Raw genomic sequence first — 26,939 nt, 5'->3', positions numbered from 1 at the left:
GATGAAACTAGGGGAAACAGGAAGGGTAGTAACGCCTAACGTCCCTTCATGGCCCGCCGCCGCCAAGCGATCAGCAACACGATTCTGCTCTCTAAAAATGTGTCTGAACTCTACGAACTCAAAGGAGGAGCAAAGCCTTATAATAGCTTTGATGAGGTTGCGACTGTTAAGACCCATAGAATGATTCTCAGAAATCATTTTGATTGCTTCCAAATTATCAGACTCCACAGAGAGCCTCTTAACACCCAGCCTTTTAGCAAGATTGATTCCAGTAAGAATAGCCCAGAGCTCCGCAGAAAAGGAAGAACCCAACCCTAAATTCTGGGAGAACCCAGAAAGCCAGACGCCCCCTACATCTCTAAGCACACCTCCAGCCGCAATCTTACCGTTACTGAGGCAGGAACCATCAGTATTCAGCTTCACAACCCCCTCTCTTGGCCTGCTCCATCCCACGAGATGGACATCACAAATAATGTTGTAAATAGATTTATTAAGTATAACAATAACAATTCACAAATAAAATTTTAATTAAATATAAATGATATGCATAATTTTTCTAAATAATGTTGTAAATAGATTTATTAAGTATAACAATAAAAAATTAATATTTACGAAATATATATAATTTTATTATTAATTTAGGGGATCGGATTGCATGAGGTGGAGAGAGCATTCCCTATTCCCGTCCAATTTATATTTCAAGAATAAAAGAATTTCCAACCAAACTCCGTGGAGAACTTTTTTATCTCTATCGGGGCGAATTCCCGATAGAGACATGAAATTCCATACCCATTTACAACCCTACACACAATCATGAAGTAGTTTTACCTGATTCAACTTGTTAAAATTTCCATTTTATCCTAACCTAAGGGTAGTATATCAATTTAAGTAACTTCAAGAAGAGGTATAGGTTCTTTTTAAATTTTGGGGGTAAATCCGATATTATTCCCAATTTAGAGGTGTTAGGATGTAATAAGCCGAAAAAGAAAGAAATCCTGAAAATGTGGCTTTGTCTTCTTTATATATCTGGAGCATCGCGTCGCAGCATAGTACTACTACTGCTGAGTGAAGTTTAGTTCAGTTTTTCTCACCGTTACCAGAGCATGATGAACCGAATAGTAGAAGATGAAGACGAGGAACGTATTCGTCAGAGGAAGTTGGAAGAGGCTCTCGAAGTCAAATCCCTCAGGCGTATTATCGACGCCTATCTCAAGTAACTCTCCTTCGATTTTCTCTCTTTCTTAGTCTCTTTGATTTCTCAAAATTTTCTTAGGGCAGAAAATGAATTTGGATGATTCAGTTGATTTAGTTCAAGCAACTCTTATATTTATTGTTCTTATGGTTTGCTTTGCATTGGATATATACGTGACAATCAGAGAAAATTTCATTTAACTTCTCTAAAAACACAGTTGGAAGCATGAAAATTATGAGAGTTTTATGTTTACAGATTTTCAATATCAATTGAAGACTGTCTCTATTTTAATTTTAATTTTAATTTTGAAAATGTTTCTTAACCAGCTGTGAGTTTGAGCGCGTTAATCCTAATATATTTCATGCCTCTAAGAATTATGTATATTCAGTATGTATTATAATGAAATTTGAGGTAATTGATCCCTGTTAGTCTTCTGTTTTGACTATTTTGGAAATGATTATGATGACCACTCTATTTTCGTTTTGATTATTTCTCTCGCTCGATGTCAGCAATTAGGTTGTGCTTATATCAAACTGTCTTACCTTAACACTTCATTTCCTTATCTTTGGGTTTTTACTATGCAGCTATCCAGATGCTGCAGATGAGGATGTAAGACGATATGAAAGATCTTTTAACAAACTTTCACCTGCCCACAAGGTAAATTCTTAATTATTTGAAACTAAAAATGTGCTACCAGAAGCATTTTCTCTCATGTACTAGGGTCCATTGAATTGAATTGTGGCCGCCCTGTCTTTGTATAACTTGCAATGTCAAAAAACAATATCAACTCAACTTAGGCAAATTGCTTAGCCAATAATTTAGCACTGCAAAAATAGTATGGTATGGACAACCTAATAGATAACTCTGGCCATTTGCAAAAAAAATGTGGCCAATAGGACAATTGTGGGTTCATTCTCTCTCTGTCTCTCTCTATGATGTTTTGTCTTAGGGGTGGGTTTGGAGGCTGTTTTTGTTTACATTTGAGTTTCGGCTTCATGATTAGTAATAATGCAGATCTCATTATATTTTAGCTCAAGTTAGTTTTCATTTCTTGTGAAGTTCTTTTTCTGAAAGATTCATAAGTTCATCGAATTAAATTCGTATTTAATTTAGCGAGAACATGAAGCTTATTCTATTTCAGCTCACTTTGTCTTCAAATTCTTCTAAATTTCATTTACTGAAAGATTCACAATTTCACGTAATTAAGTTCATGTCAAACTAGTCATATCCCCCAAGGTGACTACTTTCTATGGACAATTAGCAACATTCAAATTTGATATCATGGTTCCAAACATGTAAAAGAAAGAAAAAAAAGGAGGGTCAAAAAATGTACAACCTAGATAAGTGATGCAAACTTTAGATAAACTAGTTGGTGCTGTAAATTTTGGATTTGGCATGGTCATGACATGTTTGATTTGTTAAATCAAAATTGAAAAGTGAAACTAATTATTAAGTTCATTATTACAGAATATGCGTTGTATCTATTCAGAGAGTATTATATGGAATTTTGTTTATATATTGCATTGACGTTTCAAATGCTTTTCCATTCTGGAATACTATATTATGCGCTGAATTTAAACCTAGAGGCTGAAGCACATGAGATGAGGTCTTGAGTGCTCTAGTTTCATGTTTGAGTGTTGGCAAAGAAAGTTCAAAGTGCAAATATAAAGCTCTGCATTTCTTACTTAAGGAGACAGGAATATAATTATGGACCTGACTCAACATAAAATGCTCAAGCATACTACTTTGTGGGTATAAATTTTCCCAAATAGGAGTTTATTTACAAGACAAAATATCCCTTTATAGGGATCCATTTTGAATTTATCTTCCAAGGACACCTTTTTCTTCTTCTAGAAATTTCTCGTAGTTCCTCTGTCCAAATGTAGGGAAAAACCTGAAAAAATTTATCTTAATCATTTGGACTAGCAAGAGTTGGTCATAGGACTAAAAATTCACACTTAATCACTAAAAAATTGTTAAAATACCCCAAGTTTTTAGTGTTACTTGCAAAATTTCAACAACAAGACTCAAGATTATAGTGAAGTATGAGCTCACACCTACCTCATTTTCTCTCCTCTTGCTTCTCCTTTGCTTGTTCTATGTTGTAGTTTTTGGTTTCCTTTTGTTTCCCTGTGTGTGAGTTCTTGGTTGTCTTTAGCTTTAGATTTACTTTCTCTACAACTTGAGAACAATTTCTTTATATTGTAGATTTGTTGCTTCTTGTGGTTGCCTGTGAGTGGAACTGACCTGCAGATCTTGTGATGCTGTTTGTGTTGTTTTTCATGTTTATCTGGCTTTCGTTTTCAATTTCATGCTTATATTTCTCTCTTACTCCAACTTGAGAGCTTATTTGGTGCTTTCTTTTCTTTGGATTTCGGGGTTATGTGGAAGAGTAATCAGCTCCAAAACGGGCTATTGGTGTTGTATGAATCGAGACATTCTTTTACTTGAGATCATTTTGCTTTGCTCTATGGATTCAACAACTAGGTTTTGTGTATCAATTGTTATGTGAGTCATAGTTTTTAGTGGGTTTTTGTCTCTCAACTTCTGAGCTGTTTATGTATCATTCTTTGAATTGTGTTTAGCATCATTTTCTGCCGTCTATGTTGTATGTTTCTTTTCCATTTGCAGATCTTTTAAATATGTTTCTAAGAAAAAGTTTTGAACTTTCAGTCAGCATGTTGCATGTCATGTGGTAGAATTTGGATTGAAACTTTTATGCTGCTCAAATTTTCTGAGCAGCAAATGGATAACCATCATTTTAGGTTTATTTCATGTTTCATGTTGTTATAACTAGTAAGTGCATTGTTGATTATGAGGACGTGATTGTTCTCTTATGGTTGGTTAAGATATGTTTCTTGACTATTTAGAAAATTGAACAATATTTTCTGAAGTATTTGTGTCTTTCTTCTATACCTGTTCTTTTATGTTTTCGAATCACCATCTAAATGGATTTGTAATAGCTTTCATGATGATTTTTTAATCGAATATGGCCAAATGTTATGGTCTAATTCTGTGATAGAGATATGGGTCGATTGGTAGTGACATTGCAATCTAAAATAGGCCTGTGATTCGATTTTCTACCCTTACATTAGAACATATATTTGCTGTTCAATTGAGACTCATTAAGAGAGAACTTCATATCTCGGACATTACATAATATTGAATGCAAAGACTGCAGTAACTAACACAAAAGGCAGAAACCACGCGGACAAATCAAAGCCACACAAAAAAATACAAATGAACACACATAAATCACAATTTATTACTGAACACCGCATGATTAATTAACAGCCTATGACAACAAAATTGTACTTTTAATCAATTTTATCGTTTGTGTTATTATCTATATTGATTGATTTTCTATTCTTTTCAGACTTTGCTATCGCACTATCCTTTGAAGTTTCAAAAGCTTAGAAGGTATCTCCCTGCTTACCTGTTTTCTGATTGAACTTGTAACGATTCTTGGAGTTGAAAGGCATATTCTATTATTTTACACTTGTGCAAAGTATAGGTATCTGAAGCTAAATGTTTCTTTTAGCAAAACCAGTTGAAAGTAGGTCTGAATAATTTACCACATAATATTTTCTGAAGGAAAACTGAGTAGTCTGAATTGGATTTGCATGATATAGATAAATCTGTACTTTGTTGGCCAACCAAAGCTAGATCACTCAAAAACATTCACGTTAGTATTAATGCTTTGACTTCTATATGATTGGAGAATTTTTGACTTGAGGCCAATTTGGCTTGAGTTGATCTGGGTAGTTTGATGCATCCATTAGTTCTGCTTTTTACTATGTCATATATATGTGTGTGTCTGTGTGTATGTGCGTGTATCTTTCTACTTATACTTGACCATCTTTTATGAATTTCAATCCTATTCACTATCTGTTCTTGACAGCCAAATTTTTTGATTTGGGTATCCTTGTGTTTACAGTTCGGTTTCTTTTAATGAGAAAATTAGTTGCATAAGGTTTGAATTGTTTAATGCTTTAAAGTGTTTTAAAAGACTGTTAAGATCAATGTGGAGACAGGATATTGAATTTAAACTGTATGATATGTGAAGTCTAGCAAGAAAAGTGTAAAATCTGTTCTTTTGATTGTCATAAGATTTAGCTAGCATGTGTTACTGGCTAGTCTCCTCTTTGTTTGTCATAAGATTTGTTGGACTTATAATCCGTTATCTTATATCGCATGGTCTGATGAGATTGGTTGTTGGGATAGATAATGGCTATTGGTGTCATTTTTGGTTTTCCCAATTCATGCACATGTCTGCAGACAGCCACAACTTTTAGTGACAAATCCTTACGGTATACTTGAAAATGCTTCTTGGTTTACATGCATCTTTGATTTTGCAGGTGTATATCTGTGAATTCTTACTTTATTTTTAACATGCTTCAGGTAAGCTTGATTGTCATTTTTTTTTTCCGGCAGTTCTTTTGTGCTCATCCCATCTTCTTTAGGATGCATTTTGTTCCTTTCTGAAATATTATTTCATAAATGCTTGTTAGGCATTTGATCCCCCACTTGATCTGAGTCAAGACTCCGATAGTTTTATGGACTCACATAGTGGACATGCCCCAAATGATCATGGATCGTCTCTGTCTGGCTCTGCCATTGGAAGAATGCCTGGTTCCAAACCAGGTAGAGCCTGTTGCGGGCCAGGAAATGTCGCAGTGGGTGGTTCATCAGATGGGCTAACTACCAATGAGGTCTGTGAGATAGTGAGAATTTTTTGCTTAATGAGTACTGATACTACAGTTTCTGGTTGATTCATTAATGCCTTCTTCATTAGAAGTTTGACTTCTGTAGATAACAACAGGAGGTGCAAACTGAAAGTTGCTGTGAACCTGCTATGGGGAGCCATTCAGCAAGCCTGCAAAATAGCAGAGTCACAGTTGAATGTGTTGGCAATGATATCAGTGACTCCAATGGGAATGTAATGTTTTTTATTTTATTTTATTCTGTTGCACCTTATTGATTCGTTTAAAAAGAAAAATGAAAGTAGATGGGATCATAGTAAATGGTTAACCAGTGTGGTACTGATAGCTGTTTTATGTAGCTTCTATAACTCTCTCATTCATTCTTCCAGTGAATGCACAAACTCCATAATTAATATTTCTCCATTCATACTGACCCACATTTTCAATCCAGCCTTACCTCATATGAAACTGGATCCTCAACCTAAGCTTGGTTTGCTGAAGAACACTGTTTGTTTGCTTATTTATTGAAGCCTAGTATGTGTGCATCAAATTCCTTGTTCATTTACGTACATCTTTTCCATGAATAAAGAGGAAACTGAGAATGGAGGATAACTTTTAAGCTACTATTTTTGTGGGCCTAACATTGTCTCTGTCAATTATGTGTCAGGGCTTTTCCAATCAGCAGCAGACTGTTTTTAACGAGATACAAATTCAAAATGCTTCAATCTTTCCTAGTTTGTTTTTTTTCCTTAGTAGATTTGGTTAGATAATTCTAATGTTCACTGCAATTTGTACATTTTTCATTCTGAATACTGAATCAACTTTATTCTGTCACAACATGGTTCTAGATTTTAAGTTTTTCCTAATTAGGGTAATTATGGCATATAACCTGATTCTGGTTTGAGAATGAATGGAAATCTGATCTGAAATTTAATATGGTAATGGCGAAAGAAAGGTTTCTTCAGTTTGATTTTCAGTCTACGTCTTATGAAGTGTTGTACTTTGCTGATGTGCATGTTATTATCAGAGATTAATATAAAAGCTATTATTGGTCCTTAACTATAAGCTTAAGCTTTTAGTTCAAGTGGTTCCATGACATGGTATCAGAGCCTCTTAGACCAAGTGTCGAGGGTTCGAATCCTGGCAACCCCATTTATTGTGGAATTTCAACACATGGTAGAATTGGCCTATGGTGTACACCCTTCAAGCCCAAGGGGCATTCACGTGCCGGGGTGTGTCAGAGATTAATATAAAAGCTATTATTGTGCCTTAACTATCAGTTTAAGCTTTTAGTTCAAGTGGTTCCATGGCGGTTATCTTATAAGGTGCTTTGCTGAGTCGTATAAAAAATAACTGTGAAATTCTGTTGAGCATTTTTCTGTTCACCTCAAATTTATTTACAGGATTCAATCATGAAATTTGTATAATAATGAGACAGCTTATATATTATGAACAAAATGTGCTTTCAGGTTACCTTGGCACATCGTGATTGGCTGGACCAATCACATGCATTGGATGTTCCCTTGGCTGACGTTGATAAGGTAATATTACCTTTTTCTTTCCTTTCCAGTGTTCTGAGCCCTTCTACCTTTTCTTTGAGGGAAGCATGTGAACTTTTTTGTTCTTAGTTAACAGTTCTTTTTACCAGGAATTGATTGACATATCTAATTGTTCTATATGACTGTATATCATGCCTATAGACATTATCACAACTTCCTATTCCCATCTATCTCTCACTCTCTATGAAAAAATGCCATTGGATGGTTAATTTATTCCTTATGATAAATTCAGTGATGAGTCAGTTATTGTTTGTGCTCTTTGTTACGGGTGGGGGTGTTCTTTTGACACTCCAAATATTCATCGTTATGAGGTAGTTTTGTCCTTTTGACAGGTCCGTTGTATAGTAAGGAATATAGTAAGGGACTGGGCAGATGAGGTAATGATCATTCGTATTTTTTTTAGTCTAAATTGTCTTTGATGTTTGAAATTTAGTGCGCCCTTTCATGAATCTTGATCCAGGGACAAAAAGAACGTTATCAATGCTACAAGCCTATTCTCGATGAGCTTAATTCCTTATTTCCTAATCGTAGTAAGGAGAGGTATATGATTTAGTTTCTTATCTTATGAGTTGTAACTGTCACTTATAATTGTTTCTTTTTTTCCCCTCATTTGAATTGTAAAATGTACCATTATATAGTGTGTTTTGTAATTATAAGTTCTGTTGGAAACAGTCCTCCCACATGTGTAGTTCCTGGTGCTGGTCTTGGGCGTCTGGCCTTAGAAATTTCTTGTTTGGGTAGGTATCAGATGATTAATAGTTGGTTTTCACAATTTAACTTTGCATGACTTCATTTTCACTTAACTTTTCCCGATACAATGGAACAGGTTTTGTAAGCCAAGGAAATGAATTTTCATACTACATGATGATATGCTCGAGTTTTATTCTTAATCAGTAAGAACTGTTAATATGTCTTTATTATCATGCTTCCTTATGCATTGCGAGTTAATCTGTGAATGACACCTTTCTTTTTTTCTTTAGCGCTCAGACTGCTGGAGAGTGGACTATATATCCATGGATTCATAGCAATTGCAATTCACTTTCAGATGATGACCAACTTCGTGCTGTTTCCATACCTGATATTCACCCAGCAAGGTATTCATGTTCATGTTTCTTTATGACTGAAAGTTTTGCAAGCAGCATAGTTAAATCATTTCTTTGCTTCACTTAGAGTAATCATGTTGCATTATTATTTTTGAAAATAGTCAAAGAACATTAACACATTTCAGGCAGTGAGAAAATCTAAGAAACTTTAGAGATACATATTCTGAATCCTACTACCATTAAGTCTCCATGAACTTTGCACCTTGGCTTTGGCTGAGTGGGTCATTCAAATAAATGAGAAATTTTCTGGTTGCACTTTTTTTATTCACCACACATCTCTCTTGGTTAAATTAATTTTTCACTGAAGAGAAGTAAGGTCTGAAATCCTCCTTGCATTTGAATATAATGAACATAATTTTTTTTTGAACAATCACCATTTAGAAGAGCTATTGTTACTAGTTTCGTTTTGTGGGCACCAATGTGGTGGGCGAACCATTGTTCTTGGTTCTTAAGTATAAAGTTTGTCATGGAAATCTGAATCTTTGTATTAGGAACTAAACAATAGTCGTTTCTTAATTATCATCTTTGGGATGTGTTATTTTCTCATCGCAACTCTTCCTGATTTGATTGTAAATACAAGCCAAAAGATGGAGTCTTTTCTTCTTTCGTGTGCAAATGGAAAAAAAAGAATGCTTTCCATGATTCCAGACTCTTTTGCATATGACTGAATTGGTTTTGCAGTTTGGTAATATGGGGGTTTCATTGCATTTCATTAATGATTGTGTCATAATATCGGGCCATTGTGTGGATGCAATTTTTCACTTCTGAAGTTTGGATAGGTTAACAAACTAATGTTGGATCCTTGAGCAAATATGGCATGCCTGGAATATATTTAGTTTTGTATGAAATCCAAAAACAGGCTAAGATTTGCTTATTATTGAATTATCAGCAATGATCTGTGTAGGTGGCAAGCTTGTTATTCTATTGAAGTGATGATAATTTTTAGCTATTACAAAGATAGTTTGTTAATGCATTTGTATTGTATTTCTTGTCATTCTCAACCACAATTGAATTTCTTATAAGCAGTGCAGGGATCACCAAAGGTTTTTCCATGTGTGGTGGTGACTTTGTTGAAGTTTACAATGATCCAAGTCAAGTAGGTAGGAATTACAGTTTCCTACAAAAGTTTTTAACTCGGGGTTTTTGAGATATAGGGTCTATAATTCGACTTCATGATGTCTCATAAAAAGATCTGCCACAGTTATGTTGGGTACTGAAACCAAATTCGAAGAACCGTATTGTTAGCATTTAACAAATATCCAACTGTAGTTAGTATTTGAGTAAATCAATTTCTGCATTACTTATTTTTATTTCGTTTTCTATGGGTACAAATATTTGACAAATATTTTCCCTCTTTTACCTATTTGATATTTTACTTATCAGAACAGTTGTAATGTTTAGTGCTGGTTGTTGCTGGCACATAATTCTGTTATATTCTTATGAAGATACTTTCTTTTGACATGCAGGAGCTTGGGATGCAGTTGTGACATGTTTTTTTATTGATACAGCACACAACATAATCGAATATATTGAAATTATATCGAGGATTTTGAAAGACGGAGGGGTAAGTTATTTGTTTTGGTCATTTTGTGATAAGCTCCCTTTTCTTTGTTATCAGTTCAACTGAAATTATTTACATCCTGTAACAGGTTTGGATAAATTTGGGACCCTTGCTATATCATTTTGCAGATGCGTACGGGCAAGATGTAAGCATTATTTACTTGATATGTTCATTTATCCTTGAGATATATAGTAGCGAATATGAAGTTGGTGTTTCCTCGGCTTATTTATCTTTTACCCATATTTCCCTATAGGAGATGTCAATTGATTTGAGTTTGGATGATGTAAAGAGGGTTGCTATACATTATGGGTTTCAGTTAGAGGTGAGCTCGTTGCCCAGTATGTTTTGTTGTCCCTGCATTTTGTGATGCCTTGCTGTGTAACTCTAATGGATTTGATATGAAATTGGCGTATTAATGCAGAAAGAAAGCACTATCGAGACCACTTACACTACAAATCCTCGTTCAATGATGCAAGTAAGTCCCTTACAATATGCTAGAGTAAATTCTTGAATTAGCTTTTCTCTTGAGTTCTGCAAATCTAAAAGATCATTTGAAACCTATGGTGACTCTCTTTGAAAACTTCATCATAATGCCACAAGGAGTGGCTATATTTATGTTTTTGTGTTGTGTATAGAGTTAAGGGAACAAGCATCTTGACACACCAAGCCTTTGATCTTTCAATTTGATACATTGAATAATCGATTAATCATAAATTGTACACATTGCGTCTCCTAACTTAAGAGGCTTGTTAGCTGTGACTGTGAGTATCAAACTCAGTTAAAAAGCATGTTAACGATTTTATCTTCATGTGATGTGATATGTTATAAAGTTGGAAAGGATGTCTTTATATGTATGATATAACTATACGGGATGGATAATGTGGCTCTTTGTTAACCTGTCAAAAAGGTAATATCAGATGCAAATGAAAGTAGACAACATGTTTTTAACCGAAGTTTGATGCTCACAACTAAATGTCTCATTAGCTAGGAGCTTGATATGTGGATTATAATTGATTGAAGATTGGATGTCAAATTGAGAGATCTTGTAAAAATAAAAACGATCAGGGGCCTGAAGCTTGTTTTTTTTTTTTCCCCTAGAATTGAAGTGATTGTAATAGTAGTGTTGAGAACTCTGTCGTCATAAAAGATTTCTTCAGTATGTCACTATTTGTTTATATTGCCGAATGCAATTTCTCAACTCTTCCAAACCATTTCATATGCTCATCTTCATGCTCCTTGGCTACTGGGTCTGATATGACTACATCGGATCAGCCAATAAGATTTCCTAGTTTGAGCTTTTGTTGGCTCATATTAGCTAGTAATATTTTAAAATCTTCGTTCTGGTTGCAGAACCGATACTTTGCTGCATTCTGGACCATGAGGAAGATGCCTGTAGCAGTAGACGAACATTCTGCACCATAAATAAGTAGCTCCTGTATTATAAGGGTATGCAAAACATTCTGAAGCATCAAGATAATTGTAGTATCAAGTGCAAATGCCCTTTTATATAATCATTGGTCAAAAGTTTTTTTTTTTTTAAATTGTGGAGTGAGCTTTGAAATTTGGGATTCCGTGTAGATTTGTCATTGTTTGGTCATACAGTAGTGCATTTGTATCCTAAGATAACTAGCAGCATAATTTTTTCATAATTTCAAATTGAATTGCTACTGAAACACGAGACGAGCTCATAATTGCATACTGAAGAATTATCTGTTGGTTTCATGTCCTAATTCCAACTTAGGGTCCATTTGTTTTACCTACTGTTTGCTCTTACGGTTTGTTGTTTGCTGTTGGGAAAGACAATAAACTCTTTAACCAAAGATATAAAACTCTTCGTTTTAAAGTGAAAATGCAAATATGAGCATGAAAATGAGCAACCAAGCATCTCTTAGTATGATTGAAATTTTAATATCTACAAATTAAAGATAATCTTATTGTGTTGAATTGATCCAATGTTTATTTGTGTGGGAATAGTTGGAAAGCAGACTCATTAAAATAGTTTTTTTACTGAAGGTAAAATAAATATTTAATATGTATTCAAGAGATGAAAACTGTTAAAACTAATGGAAAGAATTAGTTAATTAAAACATGAGTTTTAGAAAATGTCGAAACTGAGACATTTAAAATTATTTAGCTTCTCTCTTTTTGTTCCCTTACTGTGATTTAGTGATTATATTTGGACTGATCTTTGTCTATTGAATTTGTCTAAAAATGTTAATTGGTTTTTTAAACTTTCAAAATGTTTTGATAGTCCTTTCCAATTTGTGTAAAATGTAGTTAATTAACCATTCGGTTATAAAAAAAAAAAAAGTAAGTTACATGTAGAAGGTGTGTTGCACGTATTTTGGAAAAATAAAACGACCAAGTTGGAGTATGATGTTTTAATGTCAGAAATGAAAAGTTTTACGGTTGAACAACTAAAAATTTCATTTTTAATATTTTTTAATCTATCATGTGAATTATGTAATAACATTTTAAAGTATGTGCAACACATCTTTCTTATACAGTTTTTTTTTTTTCAACCGAGTGATTAATTTCTTATATTTTAAGTAAGTTGATGGTGCTAATAGACATTTTAAATAAATTGAAGGAGCTATGGAGACATTTTAAAAGTTTAAGTATCAATGACAAGTTCAAGAGAGATGATGTATTAAACTTTTTGGATATGAGTGATTTTTTTCTTCGAGATATTAGTGATATTCTTTAAATATTACAGTTCTTGACTTAGGTCCTGTTCTTTTTGACTTAATTTCAGCATAAGTAAGTTAAGTTAAGTAAGTTCAGTTTCAGTAATTATCATTATTTATTATAATTATAATTATTTATATTTAATTTATTATTATTTATATTTAATTTATAATTTAGTATTATTTATATATAATTTATCATTATTTATTATAATTATAACTATTTATATATAATTTATTATTATTTATTATAATTTATAATTTAATATTATTTATATTCATCATTATTTATTATAATTATAAGTATTTACATATAATTTATAATTTAGCATTATTTATTGTAATTATAATTATTTATATATAAAATATAGCATTATAATTATTTGATGCAGTTAAGTTAAGTTCAGTTCAGTAGCATTCAGTTCAGTTAATTTAATTTCAGTTAAGTTAATTTAATTTAATTTCAGCCAAAAAGAACAAGGCCTTATTTAAAAGATCTTGACCAATACTTTTTTTTTAGAAGAAAAATTTTGGTAAGCATAAATCTATCTATGGACAAACTATTAAATCTTGAAAAAGTACTAAATTGTCCACTCACACTTAGACCTGTTCATATGTCATGCCGGGTTGAATAGGTTTTTGTCTAAAAATGGTGAATCCAATTTCAGTCTCGTCTGTTGTTAATTTAAACGGGTTTGGGCCGGTTTGGATTCAGACTCAAAAATCAAATCCTAAATTCAGTTCATATAAGTCAACCTAAATATATATGTATAATTTTTAATAATAAAATATTAAATTTATACTTAAAAATAAATATAAATATATAAATTTATTAATTAATATTAATAGACGGACCGGGCTGGGTCGATCCATGCTATTTTTATAAATCCCAAGCCCACAAAAAAGAGACGGGCTTGAGTAGGCCTGGATCGGGCTGGCCTAGAGATAAATTTTCATGTCCAAGCCAGGCCTAGAGGTTACGGACCGAGCGGGTATCCGGACCCATGAACAGGTCTACTCATCCTTACTTGATGTATATTTTTGGAACAAAATGTAATTCAGGTCCCAAAGTGTGAACTGGGGTAAAGTACAGATATCATTTGTGTAATTACTCCCCTCTTTTGTAATGTGTTTGCCGTAATTGGACTGTTTGCCGTTACTCCTATTTTGTTATTACTCCTCCTTGAAGGAATAACGGTTTCATCGGGATTCTGCATAACCGTACAAGAGGTACAATGACGTGGCAATATACATTCTTATATTCTTTCCGCCAACTTCCGACGAATCCCCGGATCAGTCTTTCACGCGGATCCAACAGACATGGTTTTTGACGATTCTCTAGAAATTAGATCTTTTAGGTGAATCTCTTGTCATAAGATCTTGAAGGTCAACTTGTCTTATGCAGATTCGCTTGTCTTATCGTGGGGCTCCTCTAGTTCATGTCTTTCTATGTATTCACTCGTTGCTAACGGTTGATGAGTGTTCATGAATCTGGATGTTATCATACACCAATTTTATATATGTATATATATATATATATATATATATATATAAAAGTTAGTAACTATGTTAATGTATAATGTATTAATATATACTTCATTCATTCGTTGGATAATATGTCACTTTTAACCAAAATATAAATTTCATTTATTGTCTCTTTTAGACTTTTAATGTTCTTTTTCCAAATTTATTCTTAACTTAGAATTGTGAAAGTGTCTTGGAATTTAGAAAATGCGTTAAATTCATTGAAGTTTATGCATCAAATAATTTCGATTTTTCTAAACCATTATATTTTTCAAGATAATTTAACTACTCCTTAATCCCAGTGAAAACAACAAAAGTGATAGATATTATTGGAATGGAATGGAGGGAATTATATATTAGGATTTAATTACATATTAATCAGTAATTAGAATATATAAGTATAAAATATAGGGAAAAATACGGAAAAAAATGCATGTGCTTTATTTAATTTATAAATGGAGGATTGTGGTTTAAAAGTTTACAAATAGATATATGTGGTATATTTTATTTAAAAAACAAAGTATTAACAATGATATTTTTATCTTAAAAATATATATTTTTTTATATATCGACAAAACACGACCCTCCAAAAATACAACTTCCTTAATCGGAACCATAAATCGTATGGTGATCATTTTACGTTTTTTACTGATTTGACAGTTTATGAATTAAATGAATATTTAAGTTCATTTTACACAACTGTACTTCGATTTTAGGATCTGTGTTTTGTCAATATGAAAATGTAATTTTAAAACAAAATAAAAATGTCTTTAATTATCATTAGGATTTAACATTATAATTTAAAATATTTTGTTTTGTTGTGTATTTTTATTTGAAAACTTTTAAACCATGTACTGGGCAAACTGCTTTTTTTTTTTTTTTTTTTTTTTTTTTTTTTTTACATTGCCTTAAAATTTACTATTAAAAAGAATACACAACTCCTCTCAAAAAAAAAAAAAAAATACACAACTGTGTCGTTTAAACCAAAAGCAGACATTATTATAAAATTTGTTTTTGTTTTTTGTATCAGTTCATTTTGTTACCTAATATTGAAAGGAATATATGTTCTTATCCCTTTCATTTTTAATAACTGTCAATTATGACACTGTTCTCGATCCGAGCTGGCTCAGTGAAAAAGAAGTGAAAGACAGACAGATAATGGCGAACCCTAGAAGGAGCTTAGAGAATCCATTTCAGTTTCAAAACAATTCGATTTTGTCATCTCTCAAACACTTATTGAAGAAACCACATGCCTTCCCTTTTTTGCTTTCAATTTTTCTCTTCCTCGCTTGGCTCTGTTTCAGATTACAACCTTCTTCCCCCCATTTCACTCCTGCTCATCTTCACTCCAATCACGACCTAAAATGGTCCAAACACGATGATTTGAAGGCCAATTTGATCAGATTCAAACATGATTCCATCTCTAAAGACAACCGTGGCTGGCTCCTCAACCCTTTGACACTTGCCCTTGACTCCGGCATCAAAGGTCCTTCTCTCTCTCTCTCTCTCTCTCTCTCTCTCTCTCTCTCTCTCTCTCTCTCTTTCTGTTATGTAATGCCTGTGTTCTTGTAATTTATATGATTTCTGATGTGAATACCATTCTGTTTTGCTTTATCGTTCAGGTGGAGCGGTTTCTTGTGCTTCATTTCATGTTGGTCAAATTCGGCCTGGCGCTTTGAGGGGAAATCACAGACATTATACTTGCAATGAGACATTTGTCATTTGGGGTGCCAGAACTTTGTTTAGGGTATGATTTCTCGACTTCACAATCAGAAAATTTCTTATTAAAATCGTTTAGGGTATGATTTCTCTACTTCGCAATCTGAGTGTTAGGATATTGTTTACAGAGTTTGCTTTTGCTTCTAGGTTTGGTGCTACATGCTTGTTGATTGTATCCAAATTTTTGCTCTTTGCTCTTTATCTTCATTAATTCACCTTTATCTTGGCTGATCTTTGGCTCTCATGCAATGTTTCTTCATTGTTAACTAAGTCCAATACTCTCATCATCTCAGACAGTTCTGCAACTTCTTCTTTTGTTTTTTATTTTTTTTTTTTTTTTGGAAAAGAAAACTGAACTTTTAATAGCTCTAATTGTTCATAGAGGAATGCAATATGATTTATAAGAAGATAGAAGATAGTTTCTAAACATGAAACAATAGAGAATTTGTTGCAATATCTGCACAATATTACATACTGAATTTATTTGATATTTCGTGCAATTTTTCATACTGAATATATTATCTTGTTATCTTAATTCGGGAACATGATTTGATTGAGCAGTTGTTGCAATGTCTTTATCTTGTCTTGTTAATGCTGAGTTCATATACTTTTAAAGGGTAAAATAATGAGTCTGCATTTGTCAAAGAGATGTAAACAATGAAAACATTTTAACTTACAGCAATTGGAAAAATTCAGTCCAGTTCTATTCTAGGTTACGTGGAAACTTTTCGTACAAGTTTTCGAGTGTTTTGGTTTCCGAAACGAAACGGATACAGAAACTTGAAACCCTTTAAAATCTAAGTTTTTGTGTAACGTAGGTTTTATTACATATAAAAAGAAGAGACAATAGGATATTAGAAATGAAAATAGCATGAAACAAACGGCTGAATGCATATTTTTCAGATAGATAGAGGCTTCCTTTCTTCTTTTTTTGTACTATCTTCACTTTTTTCTCATGGATTAATTGCAGTTGGAAAACAGCCAAATTGTTGACAAAGGCTATGCTGAGGTTATAATAGGTGCAGATGAAATTGCTGTGGTAGCTAGTCCAAGTGGAACTGCCCATGTTTTGGTAAATCTAGATCCTATACATGCTACATCTTTTATTGGTTGCCAAGACAGTTTGATTAACTATAACAGCTCAAGTACTGATTTCAATATCTGGAAGGACATCTACATTTAGTCATTTTATTCTTAATCGGCTTTCATAAGTACAGAAATGATGTCTATAGTTTGTTCACCGCATGATTGAAGTTCTGAAATGCTGTCTATAGTTTGTTTAACGTATGATTGAAGTTCTGAAGTACTAACTGTTTTCTGGAATTTAGTTAGAACTCGGAGCATATGTGTATATAAAGGCCATACTTGTTCTATAGCGTTTAGATCTTTTCAGCAGCAACTTCTTTTTCCTGTTTGTAAGTTCTTAAAGCATGTGATTCATACAAATGAAGGACTTCGGATTTTATTGGATGAATGATGATCTTCTTGTAGTGAAATTTAGTTTTGTAGTAATATATATTAGAGCCTTTCTAGATCTTATATTCAAGTCTTTTCCTCAAATTTAAAATGGATATATGCCTATCTAAACATTAACATTTAATTCGTATTTGTAAAAACCGACTGGTTTACTTAGGACCAGTAACTAATTCAGTCCGAGTACACATACATCTTAGGCTTAATATATGAATTCATACGAGTAATTTATGCTCACTGCCCCTCAACTTTGGTAAACTTTCTTTATGACCCTTGAACTTCAAAACCAGACATAAAAGTCTTTAGGCTTTTGTTCGAATCTGATGTCGAATTCTTTTAAGCACATGGCCCACTCCGCCAGCCTTCCAAACGTTTCAGGTTGTTGAAGTATCATGCATTGTGGGGTGTTTGTGGGCACCACTCTTGGAAGGACTTTGGAAAAGTGTCGAAGCTTCTGAGAAGATATAGCTATTCCATAGCAAGACTCGACTCACATAGTACACAGGGAATTACTACATGTCTTATTCTCTAATCAAGACTATACCCACAGATTCCGAGGCTACACCACATACAAGTAGTACGTTTCGCCCGGAATTGGTCGACTGAGTAGGGATGGAGAGGCCAATAATTCTTTAAGATTTTTTAAGGAAGTTTGACATTCCATTGTCCAGTTGAAATTTTTGACACCCTTAAGGCTCTTGTAAAAAGGCATGCGCCATTTGGCTGAACATGAGATAAATCGTCCAAGGCATTTATGTTGTCGTTGAGCTTCTGGACATTGTTTACGGTTTTGGGGGGAGCTAAGTCAATGATGGCTTGAATCTTGTCCGGATTGGCTCAATCCCTCTCTAGGAGATCATAAATCCAAAAAATGTACATAATCTTATTCCAAAGGTGCTCTTTTCTGGACTAAGCTTTAGCTAAAGTTCTTGAAGTCTTGAAGATTGTTTCAAGGTCGGCTACATGCTGTTAAACTGTCTTGCTCTTGTCAATCATATTGTCTGCATGTATCTCAATTCTCTCTCTTATGATGTCTTTGAAAATTTTGTTCTCTAGCCTCTGGTACGTTGCTCTGGCGTTTTTTAGGCCGGCGCACAATGACCTTGTAGCAATACGTGTCTTCGTGTGTGATAAAGTTTATTTTCTTCGTGTCTCCGGGAACCATAATGATCAAAATGACATAATGATCTAACAATGTTAAACAGAAAAGTACACATTTTCTTATAGATCCTAATGTGGTTAATCTTGAAGAGGAACTCTTGATACTCGGTCTGTGACAATAAGATAGAAATGAGTCAAAGGAGAGTCGGGAATTGACGACTTCACTCTGATGCGTAAGTTAGTTTAAGAGAATGAAAATGAGGAATACGTGAATTCTAGAGTTTCGTGATTAGGTATTATAGATGCACAATCATTCTTTTCTATTTATAAGATGTTGAGGAGCAATTTGGATAGATGTTAGTTTATGTGCTTTAGTTGACGTTACAGACAGAGGATGTGGAATGAAGTATATCCTATGAAGGAACCATCCAGATTTGGCATGTACCAATTGTAAGTCGTGCATCTCGGGATGACAACTTTTTGAGATTTATGTGTCTTCCCTACTAACTTCCATCATTGTTTTGATGCATACATGTTCATTGATCCATGTGGTTTCTTGTTCTATTAGCAAATGTCCCTCCATCTAGTCGGTCAAAGTTCTTTAGCGATTTGGTCCAAGTGTGCCAATCAGGAATGTTCACGTGGACCTTAATGACCAAGTGAATTTGATCATTCACCGTTAGATCTAGGCTTATTAAATCTAAGTCGTTGGATGTTTTGAATCTCCACCTTAGGATTCTAATCAGCCTAGATCTAACGGTGAATGACCAAATACTGCATGGTCATTAAGGTTCATGTGATCAAAACCGGTGTGCCAATATAGTGGTTTGCAAAATCGAAGATTCTTTTTCGAGCTGTCAGGTCTAACTAAGGTTGAAGGAGAACTGGGATGAATGGAGTGCTCATGGTGTGATTTTATGTAATTGATTGAGAGAGGGCGGTGTAGAAATGTGGAGTATAACTGACGGGCAGCCTCCTTTCTTTCGATGGTTTTCACCTGGTCAGTGACTGACCAAGTGAATTTGGTCAATCACCGTTAGATCTAAGTTTATTTAAATCCTATGGTAGAGATTAAAATCATCGTAGGGTTCAAATTCACACTATCTAGATCAAATAGTGATTGATCAAATTCACTTGATCTGTGGCTTTCTAATCAACAAAAACTACATATATCATTGCCATCACCAAGCGTGCTGACGTTTACCAGCAAGCTACAAATTTTTCTTTTTTCTTTTTTGTATTTAAAAAAAAATTGTCTTTTCTTTTTTGTAACTTTATTGAAAAATAAGAAAAGTTAACATTCACATGTAAAATTTTAAAATATATACATATGATCATATTTTTATTTTACAAATTTTTATATACATACCAAAAAAAAAAAAAAACTTTGAAAAATATTTTCCACAAACAACCTACACTTTGAATTAACGTCTCCAAAAATTTAATTTTTAATCGTGCTCTTTTGAGTAAAGCCCTAATGCTGAACCTATTGGACCTTACCAGTGACACAAATCCACAAATCCAATGGACCTTAACCAGCAACATCGAATAAAGTTCGACTATAAATGGAAAACGTAGCTTAATTTTATGTTTTTACATACAAAAGTTTGATTAAATTAACTAAGCAATCGTTCAGATATGTCTGGATTTTTACAAAAATAACTTATTAAAAGGCACATTCTTATCCGATATGTTAATTTTATCAATCGATTGTCATTTATACACATCAAAATTCAGTGAATTTGAATATCCAAATTGGCCAAAACTAACTGTGACATGTGAAATTTTAATAATTTTATTAAAATAAAATTCGATTGTCATTTATACCCATCAAAATGTGAAATTTTAATAATTTTGTTAAAATAAAATTCAATAACCTCTCCAAACTTCATAACCATCGTGTACTCCATTTCATAATGCTATAATCATCATAATCTAATTTATAAAATTGAAACAAATTAGCAAACCAGATATAATATACAATCTTTGTTTTCCCATTTGGTGATCTAGTCTTTCAACCAAAATTCAGATGATATAGAAACAGGAATTATACATAAAATCGCATACAAATATAAAAATCTGAATCACTGTATTCCGCCGAAGATAGTATAGTGAGAATATCCAGAATTCCACCCGGGATGAAAGTGATGACCATGACTTCCACATATCTACATGGACATCCCGCGAATGTGCACAGCTAAAAAGTCACAAGTCCGAGAAATGCCTAGTACCACAGATTGCAGCACCCACCCATCAAAAGATTATATACCTACTAAAAAAAGAAGTTTAGGGGTAGGAATACATACAGCCTATTACATATTGACCTACCCAGCCAATGTCTATCACATATTGACCCACCAAGCCTATTAAATATGCAATACAAAATGAGATTGTGGAAATAGTTATACTTTGTTTTTGGGTGAAGGGCCATTTGTGTAGTTTGTAAAATATTTGGTTTTAAGCAAGAATAAAGATTTAACATACATTTCAGTGAAGGAAACTGTTTCAACATTTTGTTTAAAAACAAGACTTGTATGCAATTTACACGAAATGAAAATGTGGTTGTTTTAAACCAATTTCTGTTATACCAGATTTTTTTAAATATACCCTTAAATGTGAATAATTTGAATTACTGGCAATAGTCTAACTATATTTTATAGTTTGGTCATAACATTACTTAGATACATTTTATTAGAAAAAAACAATACTTATAAATATATTATGAATAAAGAAATAAAAAAAATATTGCCGTATAAAAAATTAAAGAAGCTCATAATCTAAATCAAATTAAGATCTTTAACACACAAAAAAAAAAAGTTTTCAAATGGATTAATTTGAAAAATAACAAAGTTCAAAATGGCTTAGATTCTCTTTTTCCTTTTTTTTAATTGAATGGACTTCACATGGGTGTTGGAAACTGACATGACAGCTCAATTTATAAATAACACAATTATGAAAGATGGTAAAAATACACCATTAGAAGCCCCTATCTCAGGTGGTGTTTAGCTTGAAACCATTACTGACATAGGTACTACAACAACAACAAAGCCTTAGTCCCAAAATGATTCGGGGTCGTTAACATGAACCGTCATACGAAACCGTGAAATCAAGTGGACAAAGGTACTTCATTTAAAAAAAATAATACCAGTCACACTTGCTAGTTTTACACAAATTTAGGCCCATTCAGACCTCTTAATGATTCAAAGCACGCATTTCCAGCAAAACAAACAAATCATTGATGTTATAATTATCCAAACACGCTTTAAACCACATTATTTATGCAACTGTAACTTAATTTAAGCTGTAAAGAAACAATTTTTTTGCTCATTCTAAAAAAAAGAGATGAAGGCACCAGCACCTAAGGAATACTAACAGAAATGGTTTACAGGCTAGTAAATGTTAAGACTCATAAACAATACAACAATTAGCATGATATCTCTAATTTTAATCCTCAATATATGATATATAATGGGTAGATAATAACTTCTTAGGTATTACTACACTTGTCGGTCCTCGACTCATATTAGCAAAAGTACATTTATAGGTCCCTAAGTATTGTTCCAGTCAACAGTTTAATCAGTTCCATTGAATACCATCCAAGAATCTGTTGGTCATAGCTTTGATTAACGGGTTTTTAGATGGTTCTTTTACGGGAGGGAGCTGTTAACAGAAAGAAAACTTAAGGACCTTATAACAAATAAATTATTTACAATTATATCGTCAGTTAACTTTCAATTCAATCATGTCACTAATGCCTAGTAAGATCTAGTTTTAATTGATTAGGCATTTTAATACTGCTTAAGAGTCAAATCAAAACTAGCAAATACAGTAGAGAACAATGGAAATATACAATACAGCTTAAAATTCACCAACTATCTCAACGGGTACATTGACCCTACGATACCCATCTAGAAGTTCGCCATGCCTCCTGTTATCAACTTTATCAGATACCAATAACCTTTCATTACAGTCTGACTTTATGTCTTTAATTGGTTGTTCAAAGTAATATCAGAAGCATGACGAGACCAACAATAACTATAGTTCATGTACACAACATTCATAAGTGTTAATCAACAAACAACAACCAGCACAGGGCTATATATCTGCCTACCCTAGAAGACAAACTATATGAGATTTTTTCTAGGAATTTGTTATGCTAATTTCTGTACCATGAAGGACAAAGTGCATCACCAAAATTATATTAAAGGTAATAACATCACTCTCACCTTAACTCCTTGCAATCACCTTGTTCTTTGGCGCCCAAATCAAATAAGGTAATCTTGCTTCAGAGTTCAGATGCAGTTTTGCCACTATATGTATGTACAAAAATGCATGAAATAAAAACATAACATTAATTTACATAAAATCCAGTCAAAACCTTGAATTCCTTTCGTTCTTGAAATTGATTCAAACCATAACTTTCAAGTTAATTCTTCAGAAAATGGAAAGTATTTTTGGAACAAATTTAAAGAATTACCCAACCAACCTTTTTGATAATCATATTTTGCTTAAAAACATCGATCCCCACTAGTTTACAAACCTCTGAAAGAGACAATATATTACTTGATTCAAAAAATGGGGGAAATTAAGTGAATCTGAAGTGCCTCATGGGAAAAGGAAATAAACTAGAGCAATTCACTATCGCAAAATCCCATTCCAAAATAAGGCATTCCAGGAGAACAAAATAGTGAAATATGAAAGTATTTTCAATGAATAATCATAAATCAAATATTATTTAAAATTTTAATAATGCATATTAACTCAAACCCATATCATTTCTGCAAGTAATACATTGGCTGCCAACCTGCATAAAAGATCACTAATAGTGCATATTAAATAAATAATCAGACAACTGAGTCTTTGCCTGTAATAGAGACCCATGCACAACACATTGTAATGGTCTGCGTTTAAAAAATTGTCATTTACAAATCACAACCACATTGTTAAGGTGTAGAATGCTTTCTTTCAAATATATAATTCTTTGTTTCAAGGTATAGAATGCTTTCTTTCTAGTTTAGAACTTAAAAGCACAATTTGAAAATAACTGAAGAAAAATACAACAAAAATAAGAAACAAAAATCACAAAGCACGTTAACTAAGCAAATTTATTACCATAGATTTTTTTTAAATAAACTTCCAAAAGAGCATTGCATGACTGAAAACTAGTTGAAGAACTTTTGCTCAAGCTCAGTGGCCGTCAAAGTACAAATTATCCACGGAAATAGTCAAACAGTTGCCGAAGCTTTTAAACTAAATACTGGTTCTCAAAATACAATATTTTAAAATAGAAGAAAATGCGGAAGGAATAAAACTAAGTAAAAAAAGGACATTTTAAGAGTCTTTCCAGTAACCAAAAGCGACATTTGTTCATATTTATAAAGACTTCATTTGCATAAGCTCCTTAAACTTCAGAAGAATCTGCAGGCCATTACATAAAACACTGATGCATGCAGCTATATAGGATCTGCAAAATGAGTAGAAAACTGTAAAAACACAATTTCAAAAGAGGATAATGGGTTAAATCCTTCAAAATAGTTAAAGAAGCATTAAAAGATCTGTTCAGCACCAAAGAAATATTGATCATACTAAAATAATGAAGTAGAAAATTAAACAGGTTACTGAATAGACTAGTGAAACATTTATGGGGAAAAAAATTCAAATCATAAAAAATAGCTCATCTTTTGACTTTTGGAAGAGATCAATGATGAAAATATACAAGTCAGTCTATGTAATATAAATACCAATGTGAAAAGAGTGAAGGAAATGAACTTTACCCAAAGTCAGCAGCGACATGAAGCCATGATAAAATTGATGGAAAAAACACATAAAATCCTTATTTCATGCATAAAACTACAATAAAATAAGTTAAGAACCATGTACTCAAGAAATGAGAACATTGTTGAAAAGAGTTGCTGCACTTGTGATAATGCTCCTCGGCTTCTATGTTTCCAAAGATATTTAACTAACAATTGTGAGCATGCGTATTGGATACTTATAAACAATTACTAGAAACAAATAACTTGACACAAGATAATTAAGGCATACCTTAGCTGATATCTAGTGACCCATGTAAGGAGTATATTGTCCAACACCATGCTGTCCTCTGCCAGAACCACCCTGGCCAACCTGCTGATTTGAGTAGCCTCCCTGCATCATTCCCTGACTCCCATATGATCCAATCACACTGGGGCTTATATTTGCTTGGTTTCCATATGCACTCTGCATTCCAGGAGCTGCACCAGGAACACCACTTGGGGTAGCAGCGGATCCTAGAGATCCTAGTAGGTTAGTAAGCCCTAATCCAGCACCCTGAGTGGCAAGTAAAGCAGTTAGTGCCTGTCCAAGAGCTGGGTTTAAAGCAGGTGCTGCTGCAGCTCCCTGGTTAAACCCCATCCCAGGTCCAGCAGCAGGAGCCATCAGATGAGCTGGGCCAGAAGAAGATCCACCGTACGAAGGATTATTATTCCTCTGAAAATGTGGTTTCTGCACATTATGATGGTGGTGGTGTTGCTGCTGCTGAGATTTACCAGGTTTGGGCCCATCAATAGCTTTCTGGCAATGTAAAATATGGCCCTCGAAGTTCTTGTGAGGCTCTTCAAGTGCTCTCCTGGCGCCCTCAACGTGCCTATAGACGTACAAGCAAAAACCTTTGGGCTTCCCCGAATGCTTATCTAATCCTAATGGTCCTTCTTCAATCTCACCGTACTTGGCGAAAAAGTTAGTCAGATCCTGCGGATCTAAATCAGATCCAACATTGCTCACATAAATTTTCCTCTGAGTATACTCGGATACCTGCTGCTGTATAGGAGTCGACACACTAGGGGCGACTGGAACGGGACCAATTGAAGCCAATTGACAGGCAGTCATCCGATTACCAATTTTCTTCTGAGGTTCCTTGAGAGCCTTGCGAGCCCCACTTCGCCTCTTGAACAAAATAAACCCATATCCCTTGGATTTCCCGGAGACCTTATCGGACACGGCCTTGCAATCCTCAATCTCGCCGTAGGGTTTGAAGGCGCTGATTAGGGTTTCGGCGTTGGTATCCCAACCAAGGCCGTGAACAAAGATCTTGCGGTGTGCAGGATCCTCATCAGCTATCCTACGTATCCGCTCTGCAACATCTCGGTGGCTATCGGCTGCTTCTCGAAGCAGATTGATAAGTTGATCTTTGCCGAATGGTTCAAGGAGTTGATCTATGGGATCTTCGTCGTCATCTTCGTTAGCTGCTAGATCTGAAGCAGCTGTGATTGAGATCAGATTCTGAGTGCTGTTAGGATCTTGCTGTTCTTCATCGCCGTCGTCTTCTTCTTCTTCGTCTTCCTCTTCAACTTCTTCTTCGACCTCCTCCTCTTCTTCGACCTGTTCGTATTCTTCAGTTTCTTCAACACGTTCTTCTACAATAACTTCCTTCTGCTTCTGTTGATTTTGAACATCTTCTACCTCCTCCTGCTGTTGCTGTTGCTGTTGCTGCTGCTTTTGGGGAGGTTCGGTTGGTTCGACGACCTTAGGATCGTGCTTTCGCTTCTTGGCCATCGTCGTGTATATTGTGCTGAAAGAGGAGGAATTCAATTACGATGAGAAAAGAAAGACGATAAGAAATCAGAACGCTAGGGTTTGGGTTTTTGATTTATATATCATTGCCATCGTTGTGTCCACCCATTTATTTATTTATTTAATTATTTATTTTCAAGATATATAATATGTTATATTTGATCAGTGTAATTTTTGACATGCATTTTAATAAGTAAGTGAATTTGCTCATTCACCGTTAGATACGGGTTTATTAAATCTAAGCCTTAAAATACTTTGAATCTTCACCTTAGGATTCTAATAAGTCTAGATTTAACGGTGAATGAACAAATTCTGCATGCTCATTAAGATACATGTAATCAAGACTGAATTTGATCAAAAACAACAATTCAACGTAGGCAAATTAACAAGTTAATATATTAGTATCAATAAATGAAAGGTCTAATGCTTCTTCAGTCCTTTAACTTGTTCAAATTGGTCATTTTACCCCTCTAACTAATCGAATGTCCTATTACCCCCTTAGCTTCATAAAAATGGTATTTCTCACCCTCTTAACTTGTCCAAATTGATCATTTTGCCCCTTTCCAACTAATCGAATGTCCCTATTTACCCATTTAACTCCATAAAAGTGGTATTTCTCACCTCTTATGATCCTATTTACCTCCTTAACTCTATAAAAGTAGTATTTCTTACCCCTTTATAGTGTAAAGTTAATAGGGCTTATTCAAATGAGTTTGAAAATATATTTTTTTAATATCAACTTTTTAATTTGATAATTATATTGATC

General features: G+C 33.7%; 3 protein-coding genes across 7 annotated transcripts; 2 read left to right on the top strand and 1 right to left on the bottom strand.

The window, feature by feature from the left end:
* The first annotated feature begins 1,044 nt into the window (after positions 1–1,044).
* On the top strand, positions 1,045–11,874 carry LOC136206118 (uncharacterized). The gene is made up of 18 exons (XM_065997046.1): positions 1,045–1,213; positions 1,777–1,849; positions 4,569–4,612; positions 5,551–5,593; positions 5,704–5,904; positions 6,015–6,131; positions 7,365–7,436; positions 7,787–7,831; positions 7,915–7,994; positions 8,127–8,191; positions 8,281–8,347; positions 8,435–8,548; positions 9,584–9,657; positions 10,024–10,121; positions 10,207–10,263; positions 10,372–10,440; positions 10,540–10,593; positions 11,469–11,874. Exons 1-18 carry the CDS (start codon positions 1,104–1,106, stop codon positions 11,538–11,540), a joined length of 1,455 nt encoding a protein of 484 aa, XP_065853118.1. The 5' UTR covers positions 1,045–1,103; the 3' UTR covers positions 11,541–11,874.
* Positions 11,875–15,407: 3,533 nt separating this feature from the next.
* On the top strand, positions 15,408–17,544 carry LOC136206169 (uncharacterized). The gene is made up of 3 exons (XM_065997118.1): positions 15,408–15,815; positions 15,952–16,076; positions 17,019–17,544. The coding sequence occupies exons 1-3, from the start codon at positions 15,488–15,490 to the stop codon at positions 17,229–17,231; spliced, it is 666 nt and encodes a 221-aa protein (XP_065853190.1). The 5' UTR covers positions 15,408–15,487; the 3' UTR covers positions 17,232–17,544.
* A 2,965-nt stretch (positions 17,545–20,509) lies between these two features.
* On the bottom strand, positions 20,510–26,235 carry LOC136205761 (UBP1-associated protein 2A-like). Of its 5 annotated transcripts, none has more exons than XR_010676068.1 (3): positions 24,668–26,235; positions 22,849–22,932; positions 20,510–20,894 (listed from the first exon to the last, which is right to left on the bottom strand). XR_010676068.1 is itself a non-coding variant. In XM_065996518.1 (2 exons), exon 1 carries the CDS (start codon positions 26,153–26,155, stop codon positions 24,680–24,682), a length of 1,476 nt encoding a protein of 491 aa, XP_065852590.1. In that variant the 5' UTR covers positions 26,156–26,235; the 3' UTR covers positions 23,714–24,105; positions 24,668–24,679. The 5 variants fall into 5 exon arrangements, 2 of the variants coding, with proteins under 2 accessions (XP_065852590.1, XP_065852589.1); XR_010676067.1 differs by having other exon boundaries at positions 20,510–20,891; XR_010676069.1 differs by having other exon boundaries at positions 20,510–20,846.
* Positions 26,236–26,939: the final 704 nt, after the last annotated feature.

The sequence above is a fragment of the Euphorbia lathyris genome, chromosome 9 (genome assembly GCF_963576675.1).
Source record: "Euphorbia lathyris chromosome 9, ddEupLath1.1, whole genome shotgun sequence".
In the NCBI taxonomy this organism is placed as follows: domain Eukaryota; kingdom Viridiplantae; phylum Streptophyta; class Magnoliopsida; order Malpighiales; family Euphorbiaceae; genus Euphorbia; species Euphorbia lathyris.
The sequence above is the reverse complement of the archived record's forward strand: the minus strand, read 5'-3'. Positions and strand labels throughout refer to the sequence as shown.